Below are 14,746 nucleotides of genomic sequence, written 5' to 3'. Positions count from 1 at the left end.
ATCATTAGATACTAAAAAAAATGTCCATTGTGTCATTGATATAATGTCTTTTTGATTATGTCTGTTCTATATGGTATTATGGAATTTCTCAGAATCTGAAGAACAGACTCAATGTCACACAGAACAAGATCATTAGGTTTATTTTCAGACTAGATCAAAGAAGTCACATCAATAAAGAATACTTTCTTCAGTTGGGCTGGTTACCTGTTGAAAAAAAGAGTAGAACAGATTATTCTTAACCATGTTTTTAAAATACACTCAAGTTCTGCCCCTACTAACTTGAATGAGAATTTCATGCTAGCCAGTACTGTTCATATCCATAATACTAGATTTAGCAAAGGGTTATGTTTCAGTATCACGAAAGTAAAGGGGTTTGGCCAAAAGTCCTTTTCATATAAGGATTGTTCGTTATGGAACAGCTTACAAATTGACATAAAAGATTCCGCCAACTCACAAACATTTAAGGTTGCAGTAAAAAGCATATTTTAAATAGCTTGTAGTTTAATTAATAAAGCCTGTAATCTCCCTGTGATGTTTATTATTATAAAAATGATGTGTATTTTTAATCAAATGTTAATTTGCTAAGTTTACCATCTTTAAGAACAAAGTTGTTGTGCCTTGCTAGGACATGTCATCATTCACCAGGACCACAACACAGATGGTTAGCGCGTGGCTAAGATATTAATTAGTGAAAACATCATTTTGAATGATAAATAATCATATAATAACGAAAACTTTTCTGAAAACGAATTTACTATCAAATATATATATAACAAGGTATTCAACTCGAAATCATCCGAAAACAGGGTGCATCGCTTTGAACAGCCATTACTTCATTAATTTTGCAGCGATTTTTCTGAACCCAGTCTTATTCAACGCAGAAATGAATTTTCTTTCTGGAAATTAATTTATTTTGTTATATTTGTATAAATACTGGGTCAAATTTTAAGAAATAAAACGATACATAATTCGCGTGACCTACTTGACAGCGATCAGACAGGATTCATGAATGAAATCTCAAGGTGTAAAGACACACCTTCGAGTTTGACCAATAAAATCACTCATGTGTTTAAAATGTCAGTTAGTTAAAATGTATGTAAACAACGGTTTCAAATGGCGCTGGACGGTTAGTTTTGATGAATAATGCAACGGCAAGCACGGTTAGAATGTTTTTCATATGTTTTATTGAATTATGGTATCGAGGTCCGTGAACTATGCAGGGAAAATGCCGTTTACTCCGTGAAGATTTCAGTCTTAAATCTGGTTTGATCGATGCCAAATGGGTCACGCGAGTTGTGTATCGTTTTATTTCTTAACAGTTGACCCGGTATTTGTAAAAATATTGCAAGACATGTACATTTCCAGAAAGAAAATTCATTTATGCATTGAATAAAACCGAGCACGTGAAAATCGCTGCAAAATTGATGCTGTAATGGCTGTTTAAAGCGATGCACCATGTTTTCGGGTGATTTCGAGTTGAATACCTTGTTACATATATATTTGATAGTGAATTGTTTTTCAGAAAAGTTGATTTTTCGTTATAATATGATTATTTATAATTCAAAATTGTGTTTTCACTAGTCAATATCAAAGCCACACGCTAACCACCTGTGGACAACAATGGAAATAAGGGAATTCCCATTCCCTTTTTGTGCTATCCTGGGTATGTGAGTACATGCCCTGGTACACTAAGATAGTAATTCATATTTGATTCATCAATTATATATATTAACACATGATATAAAAAAGAGGCAATAATTATGAATTTTTTACCAAAATGATTGCTATCATGATACAAAATAAAAATAGAATTACATTCTGCCCAGCCTGTGTGTAAACCCCTTGAACCGACATTGGTCCTGCACCCTGACACTCCTTCTGGATCAAAGATTGTGTGCTCCAAAAAAAAGAATGGATCTGTTGAGAAAATGCCTTATTCGTCTGCTGGCCATAAGATTCTGATTTCATGTCTAGTCGGTTAGTATTAAGGCATATGTCTGTTAATGATTTAATCATGTAAAAGAAATGTGCTTGCATTATTTTTTATGAATTTTTAGAATGAGTGTCTCCTTAATTATAATTTTGTCATAATGCAGTGTAACTTCGGTTATTTTAAATAGAGATTCGTTATTGCATTGTATTTTTAATGGAATAGCTTACTAGTATTACATTTAAATTTATATTGCAAACCTGGGGGAAGTTTCATTTATTTCAATTCTTTCTAATTTTTTTTGTATTGTAAACATTGTAACTAAAGAAGTAATTGCTTTTTATTATTAAAATATTCATTCAGCAATTATGATAATGGTTAAAATGAAATATGCACAACAAAAGTTACATGTGTCTTAATAGTGTTTTTAAACTATTAACTAAGCAATACAAAGAAGAAATATCTTACATATGCTAGGAATAATTTTGGTAAAAAAGGAAAATTCTCCAAATGAGCAATATCTCTTTATCCCATACTTTTCAGATTTGTCTGCAAAACCTCGTTAAATCCTGTTATTGTAGGGTAATAGTTGTTATTCGGAACTCTCCAATCTTTTTTTCTGATATTTGAGCAAGCGCGGTAGGTACAAACAAAAGCAGACTAACATATTTTAAAAGAGAGTTAATCAATAATTTCTCTTATCGCTGAATAGTAAACACCATTAGCTCACACGTTCGTTATAGTTGATAAAAATACCATGATTTTATCATTTTTCTTGAGATGAACTAATCTCGATCGTGTTTAATTTGTAAGAATACTATGTAACACGATATAATGCTGCATGTACATGTAAACAGCTTCGGTCAAGTAACTATGTCATTGTATATATTGGGCGTAGGCCTGGGCATACAGTTTTAATGGAAGTTTGTCAACGAAACTACCAAGACATTGACTCAATCATATATATATTACACTATTCAGATATATTTAAAAACATACAGACAAGTACCAAACAACAAAAACCTTACTATCCTCAGTCCATTCGTAGTACTAGAACTAACATATCATTCCATATCAGTTGCATATTTATATGTCTATTGATATAGCTTTATTGTGATGCTTTTCTTTAAAATATTCTGAAAAGTAAAGGAATTTATTCGCTAAAGTCTAAGACCTTAAGATTAGAAGGCACATCACTAACGAGCTTTACCATACATTACTTGTATTTGCTTTATATATAAAGCATGCCGAAAAAACAAGAACATGAATAATGTTTTTCAGAAGAAATAGTGCACATTTCAAGCCGTTGGTATTGGTTCCTTCATTACCATACAGCTGACAAAGTCGGTATTTCATGTCTTTTAAGGATGTTAGCTACTGGACCCATTCGTTTAGGCGGCTGTACATCTGAATGGTGTATTTAGACTTTAATCCTGTAATAAACGTCTGACATACATCTATATCAGTGTTAGATTTGTTATGTGTAATTATTAATAATAATAGTAATAGTAATAACAACAAAATACTTGAATAATGACATTTCCTGACAGAAACACTACTGTAATTTAAATACTTATTGTCCACTACTGAATGGAAGCAAATCGGATATCGAAGGGTCATTATTTTACTGTATTAATTACAATGTTTGTACTTCCCGCGCGCGCTCAGAAATCAGAAAACCCCAAGGCGCGAGTTCCGAATTAAATCTATTAGTTAAAGGGGTCTTTACAAGTTAACAACTGGTATGTTGTTTAATTAATCAGATATTGATTGCATTCATTACAATCTTTTAATAAACCAACTTTTTAACTAGTACCCAAAACATGGAGGTTTGTTCAAAATTGAAAAAGTCATCATTGGAAATATATGAATTGCGTCATGAGCTCTAAATAATGTAACTTTATGAATGATAAGACTTGAAAAAAGTGTTGTTAAAGCGGAAATTATCTGCTACTTTCAACTGTATTTTTTTTTAATGAATGTTACATACCCGGTAGGTGGGTTAAATATGATAGCAATATGTTGTTTTGAAAACATACATGAAAATAACATGGCTTAAGAGATAAGTGTAACTTCAGTGTAAGGCAAAGTGAATTGTTCTTCACTGGTTAAATCATTAATAGATTTAATAATATATTTAATATTGGAAAAATTTGTTCAGAGAATATATGTTTACACTTGTAAAATAAATGTTGGCTCAACATCTTGAAAAACTATATTTTGGGCATTGAAAAGCTTCCAATAATAAATTGTGATGATATTCTGGATATGCCTATATTTTGTAATTGTAATTTTACAAGTAACAATAGCTATATTAAGATTAAAAGTCTATATGAAAGGGTTATTTATTATGTGAGTAATATTATTATAGAAAGAAATTGTTATATTTTGAAAGAATGTTTGGAAACAGATGTCCGAACAAATTAAATTTCCAATGTACCAAGGATTAATTAACAAAATAAATAAATATATTGAAAATTGTGAAGACATGCCTTATTTTAAGAAAAAAAGGACCTATATTACTTTCATTAAGACAAGAGATGTGTTTGGCAGAAACACAATGCCCCTACTGCACCTCTTTGAAGCCATATATTTGACCTTTGACCTTAAAGGATGACTTTGACCTATACCTTTTACCACTCAAAAAGCGCAGCTCAATGAGATTCACATGCATGTCAAATATCAAGTTGCCATCTTCAATATTGCAAAAGTTATGGGCAATGTTAAAGTTTTAAGACGAAAGGACAGACTTACGGACGGACTGACGGACAGTAAAACAACTATATGCCACCCTTAGGGGGCATACAATATTAACAAGCCATAAAGAAGAGAAACATACTTATACATTAATTAATTCAAAACTGTGACATTCCAGTTAGTCATAAAACTAGACACGAAACTACCAGTTGGCACTTCAAATGCTGTGACGCTGGGAAAACACCTATTGTAGTTATTTTTATATTTGATCGCGAATGTAACCCGCCTCCAAGTTTTGCTGAATGGGTCAAGTTCCCAACGGGTACTTCTTTCCCGTACCCCCAATTTTTTTTTCGTACCAAAAATTGTTCGTACACATTTTTTTTCGTACCCAATTTTATTTTCGTGCCCAATTTTTTTTCGACCAATATTTTTTTTATACCCATTTTTTTCGTACCCAAATTGTTTTCGTACCCAATTTTTTTTCCTACCCTAATTTGTTTCGTATCCAAATTGTTTTCGTACGCAAATTTATTTTAGCATAATGTTTTCGTACCAAAAATGTTCGTACTCAATTTTTTTTCGTACCCAAAATGTTCGTACCCACATACACAATTGTGGTTATGTAGATAAACTTAAATCGATGATTTTATAGCCATCCTCTTCAAAAGCATCGTCACACCAGTACTGTCAGTACTTTGATTCAATCTGGTTGTAATCGTTGACTATTATGCCTTGGACAGATGTTTTTTAGCTTCTTGGTCTGTGTGGTATGCACGAACGCTGGTGTTTTTGCGTACAAAAAGACCATAAAGACCATGAAGTTTGCCGATGTGTTTCACCTATAACGATTCGCTTAAAATGATGCTGGACAATATTCCCAGATAATATGCTATATATCTTGGAATGTTGGACTGTAAATTTTGACAGTAAGGGCAGCACACAAATCAGTAGCTTGTGCACCAGTTACTGAACAATAGAACATCAATTTATTTGTTGCTGATACATAACATAACAAAACATAATTCTTAAACAAACAAGTCAATGGTGGAAGATAATACTATTTTCTGTACTCCAGTCATATTGGTGTGTGCTCAGAAATAGATTAAACATACAATTCTAACATGTTTGCACCAACAAAAGACTAAGAATAGTGCAAGTGACGTGTACATGTATGTATATAATTGTAATCTTTTATACACAGTTTATGACAATTTGTCAGTTAAATTACGATACTAAAACAGTTGTTTGAGACATAAAAACATAAGCAAGTACACTTTATTGCCCATAATATTTAGTTCTGATGTTCAAAGAAACACTTCACATTTTGTAATAAATCAATTGTTTAGCAAAATCACGATTCTGCAATTAAACAAACATGTTTATACTATAACATTTTACAATATACACGTTCCTATTCAAAACACCACAGTAGCAATGAAATGTAAGTCACATATAACAAAAACTATAATATATATGAAAAAGTCCACTATTCCACTGTGAACACCAGGATGTTGTTGTCCCACTGTCCCACAATGATATGAGACGTGCTGCTGCTGTAACAGAATGACTCTGGGAACACCACTCCATTCCTCTCCCGTGTAGCAATAGTGGCCAACTTGCTCTTCCCCTCCCAGTCAACCTGTTGTATAGTGCTGGACCACCATCCACAGACCAGTACCTGACCTGCAGGGGTCACGTGTAAACCACGTGGCCTTTGTAGGTGTGGATCGGTGTATGTGGCAAGGACAGTGCCATCTCTGGCCAGGGTGAGGAGCTTGTGATGGTCCCAGTTAGTTATGTACATCATGTCCCCTGAGGGACTCACAGCACACCTGCATACTGCAAAACATAGTAACATCAAGACATTGATTCAATGTAAATATTTAATATTCCTAAACACAGACTGCAGTGATACTGTATGTAATGCTATGAAAAGGAAATAACACATAATCAATATGTGCATATAATTCAATAATATTTACTATTTTATTATAGTATGAAGATTCAGTTTTATTTTTTGTGTACATGGTTGCCATGTTGGGACTGGTGAGTTAGAAATGAAGTGTTGTACAATTACATAGATCAAAACAATTACACAGATGGAAACAAGTACACAGTTAAATCAACATGTACATATGAATTTATCTATATGTGCAGCAATAATATATTTGCTACACGTTTACAAATGTAATAACAATGTAATGACATTTAAGTGAAAGTGATACAAGACGAAATACTTCATAGATGTGCATCTTTACAGATGAAGATGTGTTTGCAAAGTTTGATCACAAGAAAAATGAAGTTTCAAACAACCAATATTAAAACCTTTCCTTCCAATTTTTACTAAACCATTTACAAAAGCAAGTTTATACAAATAAATTATTATATTAACATATGTACGTAGTACACTTCTTGAAATCCAATTACAAAATATAATGGAGTATCTATTTTATACTATGTTATGATATTTTTAATTTATAAAACATATTGTGCATGTACAGTTTGATAACAACAAAATGCGGACCAGAAAAAAATGTCTTTTTTCTAGGAAAGCAGTTCCTATTTATAAATATGCCATGTAGTCACAGACAAAATATTACTCATGTTTATAAATTAATTATATTGAAGATCTTTCTGGCTACTGTAACAATTAAGGAACACATATAAATTATACACATTTATAATTTGTAATACATATTCTAAATAATATCAGGATGAATAAATCATGATTATTACCTGTCCGAACACCTGATCTATCCTCATAAATATTGGAGACAAGTCTCCCACTCAATGTGTACTTGATTAGTGCAGTACCAGTGCATATGAACATGTCTCCATGCTGGTGGGCAATAGCTCTACATCTATGTTCTAACTGAAGTCTTCTGCTTTTCACAAGCTGGCTTTGGTTGACTGTGATAAACTGAACCTCATGTGCGTTCCTATTATCAACCACTGCTACTGCAACCTCACTATGTGTTATATGACATATGTCTAGTGGTTGAGCAGTCATATCACAATGAGTCACCACATGGTACTGCTGGTCCAGGAGCTTGACATTTTTGTTATTAAAGTCAGCAACCAGGATCTTTCCATCTGGAAGAACAGTGATGGCTCTGATAAGGCATTCTGACGGATCACTCGGTATTTTCACATTGTGCTCATACTTCCCCTTAACAGTAAACACCTTGTCTAACTTTCCCAGCACAGTAAATGCCTGCAGTATTATAGGCTCACATTTCATAACGGCTGTAAAGCAGAGCTCCTTATTGCCCTCAATTTGCTGAATGAAGTCATGGAAGTGTGTCAAATCATTCTGAAGTATGGTGCAGGTGTGTATAGACTTTGAAAGTGAATCCTTTTGGGATATAAGTTCATTTCTCATTTCTTTCAAAGTACTTTTCTCGAAGTCCACTAAAATAGAATTTATTTTCAGATTCAGTTCTGCTTGCTTATGTTTATTATCATTATTAACAAACATGGAGTATATCAGTTGACGCAATTGTTCAATCATGGTTCGCTCATGATCTCTGTATGATTTCTGCAAATACTTCATGCTGGTCTCCTGATTATTCTGAAGGCTCTTCAGTTGGGGAAGAACGGTTTGAATCTTCAATGACAGCGGATTCGTATCGACTGGTTGATCTTTAACGAATTCTGATATTGGCATCACTCCAATGCACAGTCTGAAACAAAGGAATAGACCTGTAATTTAATGAGAATTATCAATACAATGTTTGATTTCATTTGAGCTTAATTTAAATGTTAACATTGATTTTTTGTTTTACCAATATATATATTAAGCCCTTGAGTACACACATATTACAACAAGGTATATATACATATGGTCAATGGCGTACAGAGAAAGTCTTAATACAAACACTTTATAGTTTTTTGTATCTTAATATTAAATAGATAAATGAATGTTTTTGTATCTTAATATTAAAAAGATAAATAAATGTTAGAACATGGAGAGAAACTATTGATAACATAAGTTAGCTCTCAATTTAAAAGCTTTAAAAACAAAATAGATTTCGTACACTTTTTTCATTGACAGTCTGTAAAAGGTCAATAAACTTGATCATGTTTGTGTTTTTCCAATAATATTTACTTACATACTTCTTACGTAAAGACATAAACATTGGACATTCCAGTAAATAATGAAATACGTCCTCAAGGACGTTACAGTGTTTGCATTTTCTGTCTTGAAACGGTATTTTTTCAGGTTTGTGCCATCTCCCTGCTTCCACTTTAAGTCTGCGGGCAGATACTCTTAAACGAATAAACGCAATTCTAAATTTTGAAATATTTATTACATTTAAATAGTGTTAGAACTTAAAGCTACTGTAAAGGCTATAACTTCTACCTCTGGTCGTGTTTTGCATTTTACTTGACCAGGTTTGCAAAAACATATCAGATATTCGTTGTTTAGGTATGGATAAAAATATATTAATATCTCCTACACATTGAAAAAAACCTTACTTTACTAAATCCTAATCTGTCTAATAATTCTTTGAGAAATTTAACCCAAGATTAGTTTCTGGATATATATCATGATCATGTAATAACATATCATAAACGATTTTTATGTACTTGGCACCATCAGATTGTAATATTCTAAACCAGTACTTTAAGACACAGATATACGTTTATTTATTAATGGCATACGAACAAGTTCCCCATAAACGAAATTATTTTGTGTATGCAACCTCACACCTAACACTTGTTTACAGAATCGTATATGAATTATTGCGATCTGAACAGAATTATTTAACCCCCATACTTCACAGCCATAGCTTAGAATAGGCTCAATAAGTTTATTAAAAAGCTCAAGTGTATGATGAACTGATATATCTGGGTATTTAACTAAATCTACTTTCAGCTTGTATATTGCTTTAAGAGCCTGTCCTGAGAGTGCGTCATATGTTAGTGAAAAAGAATCTCCAGTGGTAAATACTATGCCTAGGTATGTAAATCTATTCACTATCTCTGCAATGTTGCGTTTATAATAAAAAAAATAATTTCTTCTATTCTGTTCGCCTTTTTTAAAAATCAGTATTTTTGTTTTGTTCACATTAACACATAGCTTCCATTTAGTACAATACTGCTCTAATAAATCTAATCCATTTTGTAGTCCAGCTTCCGATTCTGCAAATATTACAATTTCATCAGCATATAACAATAAAAACACTTTTAACATACCAAGATTAACTCCTTCAAACTTATTAAGCATAAAATGTTCCTCAATATCATTTTAAATACATCGAAAACAAAAATGGCAATAACGATTCACCTTGTCTCACTCCCAGATAGCATGTAAACGAATCATAACTGATTTCTTACTAATATTATATTTGATTTTCGATTTAACAACATTGTACATTGATCTTACTAGATTCAAAATTTTACCACGTACCGCTAATTGTATCAGTTTATACCAGATGATATCTCTAACGATAAAGTCAAATGCCTTCGTAAAGTCGACAAATGCTGTGTACAATTTTTTACTTTGATTCAAAATATGCGTCATAATACCCTGCAGTACAAAAATATTGTCAATAGTACCCATACCTTTTCGATATCCGGCTTGAGCTTCTATATATACTTTATATTTCCCCCCCCCCATAAGTTCAATCGACTATTAATTATTTTACTAAATAATTTTCCTACAGTACTTAATAGTGGTTATTCCTCTATAACTGCTCGGGTCGTCTAAATCCCCCTTTTTATGCAGTGGAACAATAAGTCCCTCGCTCCAAGTTTCTGGAAAATAACCTTTATCAAACATTTTATTAAAAAGTAAATATAATACCCTAAGAAAGTGTTCATTTCTAACACCGTGTTTAAGAAACTCGTTTAAAACGTAATCAGGACCAGCAGATGTTCCATTTTTTAAAGATGTACATGCTTTTTTAATTTTGTCTTGTGATATTTCGATATTTAAATCATCAAACATTACCTGAAATTCCTCGTTAAGATATATTTCATTAAAATACAGAATGTCTTTATCTGGCTGATAAAATTGCGTGTCTTGATCATTAATGGATTTAAAATATCGAAAAAAGTCATCAGTCTTTAATTTATCTGACTTGCAAGACTTTACCGATCCCTTTAATAACTTCCAATATTTTTTGCACCCTAAAATCTTTGTCTGCTCTGAATCAGAATTATATTTATTTGTTCTAATTAAACATTTAAACTTGCTCCGGGATTGAACCATCAAAATTCTATTTTCATCTGACGTGCCCTTTCTATATATATTCAAGTTATTATAGAATTCAGATTTTGCCCTTTGCCACTCGTCATTAAACCATATATTATTTTATGTTCACGATGTTTCCTCTTACTTCAGTGTTTATTGTCTTCTTAAATAAAGGTGAACAAACATTATGGATTACAGAAAAGACATTTTCCAAACAATTATTTAATGACGCAAAACTATTTGTAAGATCGATGGTATTACATATTTTAATCAAAGATTGAGAAGTTTCTGCATTATTGAAAGATTGTATATAAATATCCATTTTGTCATTATCCCATTTGAATACGTGCGATACTTTATGCGATACTTTATCACACTCATTTATAGCACTTTCATTTAAATAACAATAGTTTTTAACAGAAGTCATGTGAAATTTTACCATACAGTGGTCCGATAATAAATTCGGATCAAGTACTTCAAACTGATCAATACATGAAAATAACAACGGCGTACACATAACCAAATCAATAACACTCGATCCTCGACTCGTTACACAAGTAAACTTTCCTAGTTGACTATCTACCCCTACTCTACCATTTAACACTTCACTTTTAAACCAGACATATATATATATCCATTTTCTATTGAAAATGGATGTGTGTATTGGTAAAAATATTTACTGAATTGATTTATTTATATTCAAGTTCAAATTAATTAAATCATACTTATTTGAAATACCTGTGATAAAGGTCAACACAAACAGAGCAGCACAACTGGCTGTGGTCCTTGCAATACAGTCTGATTTTTTTGTGTTCGTGTCTTATACATTGAATAATAAATTCTTGATCCATTTCTTTTGAAACTTTTCTCGTAGACAATCTCTTGCCCATTTTTTTTTGGTTATCAACAACACTGCAAACTTTAAGTTGACAGGAAAATAAAACATATTTCACTTAACACGCTTTGACTGTTTACTTAATTGTATTATACAGTCCATTAGTATTTCAACGTATAAACATGAATTTATCACATCAACTATTATCCATCGAAGGATTAAAGTCTATTTAAACAAGCTTGCTGTTTTAAATTTCATAAACACAAAGTAAACAGTGCAACGATTATAACTATCACAAGATTATGATACCAACTAACAGCATGCCAATGCACTTTACATCTATCATGTAAACATTGCGGAGTTGTTAGATACTTTAACCCAGACTGTCACAATCATAGTGTGCTGTGAATATAATACTAGATGATTTGTATACTGTTCTGACATCAGCCAACAATTTTGCTAAAATTAATAAAAAATGTCAAATTCATAAGATTTATATGAACTTTGCCTGTATTGAATACATAACAGAAAATTAATTTGTTTCCTGTTTGAGTAAACAATGGCAGGCATTTATACTGATGTATTGCAAATACTTCTTTCTTTCTCTAGTAGCGATGAGCTAATACCTTTTTTTAATAAAAAATAGTAACCTTGACCTGGATCCCATCCACCCCACCCCCCTGCAATCGCCAGTTATTATGTGTGTATGTATGAAGATTTGAAGTTGACAAGCTACAGGTGAAATAAAACCGTCATGAAATGTACCTTAAATAAGCATAAGTTTGTTGGAACATCTCTTCACACATAGTGCTCAAGCGTGAGCTATTTTACTATGTCCCCAAAGGTATGTTTAGAGTGGCGTCTTAATGGAAGGGACCACACCAACATAATCAAACATAAACTTATTTGGCGGCGAATGTACTAGAGAGAACAATTTATTCATGTATTAACACGCTTGTCGAATACCCCAAAATTTAATTACTTTGTGATGATATAAAGTTTTAGCGTTATGTTTGCCGGTGCAATATTTTGTGTGACCTACGCAAATAAGACTTTCCGGTGACCCGTTCATCTGGCCTATTTTAATGACTATATGAGGTAATAACAATCTTTTGTCAATACGTAGGCCCTTTCGTTATTTGAACGCTTTGTTAAACACACAACTTATCTAAATATTCTATCTTGATCTTTCAATTTTAATGAATGCACGACTCTACTTGCCAGTAATAAATCGTTCAATATTTAAAACTAATTTTCTACTTCAAATATTTTGAACCTTATGATGACAAAATCCATCTACAAATTCCTATCATATTATTAACATCTATCTGTAATTAAATTTCTCTTTTTACATTATATGCTGTTGTACAACTGTTACAAGTTGTAGTTGAAATCATACGTGTGTTTCACAATCTTTTTACAATACAAATAATAAATGGTTACTTTTCTTAAATTTTAACAAAAGATGTGTGTTCCTGTTTAACTAAAGATAAGTTAAGATTCTCTTAAAGATATATATAATCATGGCCAGTTGTATTCGGCCAGTTGAGAGTGTGTTAATGTTTTATGTAAATATTTGCAGCAATAGTTGTGCTGACAAAGTAGAAAAAGAACGACTGAAGGTGATAGGTGGTTCACCTGAGACATGTAGAAACTAAATTATAAGCAGAATTAGTGAAGTGTATGTAATAACTGTGTTTTAATGTGGGTGTTTACTTTGTAAGACACAGATTTGAAACTGGTATGAGACAGTAAAGCTTTACCATAAACACACACAAAATATCAACTCGGGTGGGTCAATTGTAACCCCAATTTATGATTTGAAACAAAATTAGTAGAGGGTCTAAATATGATATCGCACACTAAATATTAAAAACCTTATCCTCGCGGTTTCAGAAAAAAATATTTTTATTTATTTTTTATTATATAAGTCTATGTTAACCGTGACACGCTATGGGGAGGGTAGTTTGGGCTCCAGGATTATGATTTGAACTAACTCAGAATAGGAACACCATTTAAGACAACATATATTAAATCCCTTTCCGTTTCTCTAGGAGCATGGCAAGTTTAAAACCAACCGGTATGATTTTTACAGACTCGGCATATGATGACCGCTACGAGATGTTACAATCCAAATAACAAACCTCTAGGCATTGTGAGTTCAGATATTTTTTGGTTTACGCTATATACACATAGGGAAAACGAGACCCATTTTGAACTAAAGAGCATTATTTGAATAAACTTTGTACAGGACAATGCCACGATGTTACACACGAAATATATTACACTTGACCGTTGCAATTTCATAGAAGAGTCATTTCAGTTGAACAAACTTAGTAGAGCTAAACCACACAAGGTTATAACTCAAATATTAAAAACCTCCATTTTTATATTTCAGAGGACATGGCTTTCTATAATAGGTTACTATATAAGTCTATATATATCAAATAACCCTTGGGACGTGACCAGTTTTAAATCTAGAAAAGATTTGAACAAACTCCGTAGAGGACCACTATTAAACCCCTGACCGTTGTTTTTATTTTAGAAATCTTTTTTAGCTCCAGAAATTTAAATTTACAACAGACCTGAAGGATCCAAATATCTTTGAATCTACGTGTCATACCTACGAAGTTTCTTTAAAATTAACCAAGCAGTATTCCATTGCTTCTCAAAAATAAGATTCTGTTGTTGGCTTAATTTAAATATTGACCTCTAAGAATGACATTAACCTTTGATTTGATTTGATATTTGATACACGCAACACTCAGTCTCCTCGTGGTGGTCATTTGTGAAAAATTGAACAACAATTGTCGGTTTTCCTCTGCACAAATTATTCAAAAGGTTGCACAACAATGCACAAAATGTTCGATCGAGTTTAACTGAGAAAAAAGTTGTATAGTTGACTCAATATGTTATTTCTTCGCCAATCTTCAAGAAAATGTTCACCAAAATTAATTGGAGGGTCCTATATAAAACATGTACACATTGTTCTGCTTCAATGCATAATATGGCCGCCATAGCTAAGCATAGGCATTTGTCTCAACATGATTTAAACTTGTGTCAGAACTTTTGTAACAAACTG

The 14,746-nt window shown here is 32.2% G+C and overlaps 1 protein-coding gene across 1 annotated transcript; it reads right to left on the bottom strand.

The window, feature by feature from the left end:
* Positions 1-5,708: 5,708 nt before the first annotated feature.
* Positions 5,709-11,940, bottom strand: LOC127868908 (uncharacterized). The gene is made up of 3 exons (XM_052411060.1): positions 11,568-11,940; positions 7,367-8,313; positions 5,709-6,469 (listed from the first exon to the last, which is right to left on the bottom strand). Exons 1-3 carry the CDS (start codon positions 11,717-11,719, stop codon positions 6,117-6,119), a joined length of 1,452 nt encoding a protein of 483 aa, XP_052267020.1. The 5' UTR covers positions 11,720-11,940; the 3' UTR covers positions 5,709-6,116.
* Between the last annotated feature and the right edge of the window lie 2,806 nt (positions 11,941-14,746).

The sequence above is a fragment of the Dreissena polymorpha genome, chromosome 2 (assembly GCF_020536995.1).
Source record: "Dreissena polymorpha isolate Duluth1 chromosome 2, UMN_Dpol_1.0, whole genome shotgun sequence".
NCBI lineage: Eukaryota > Metazoa > Mollusca > Bivalvia > Myida > Dreissenidae > Dreissena > Dreissena polymorpha.
This window is presented reverse-complemented; position numbering and strand designations above follow the sequence as displayed.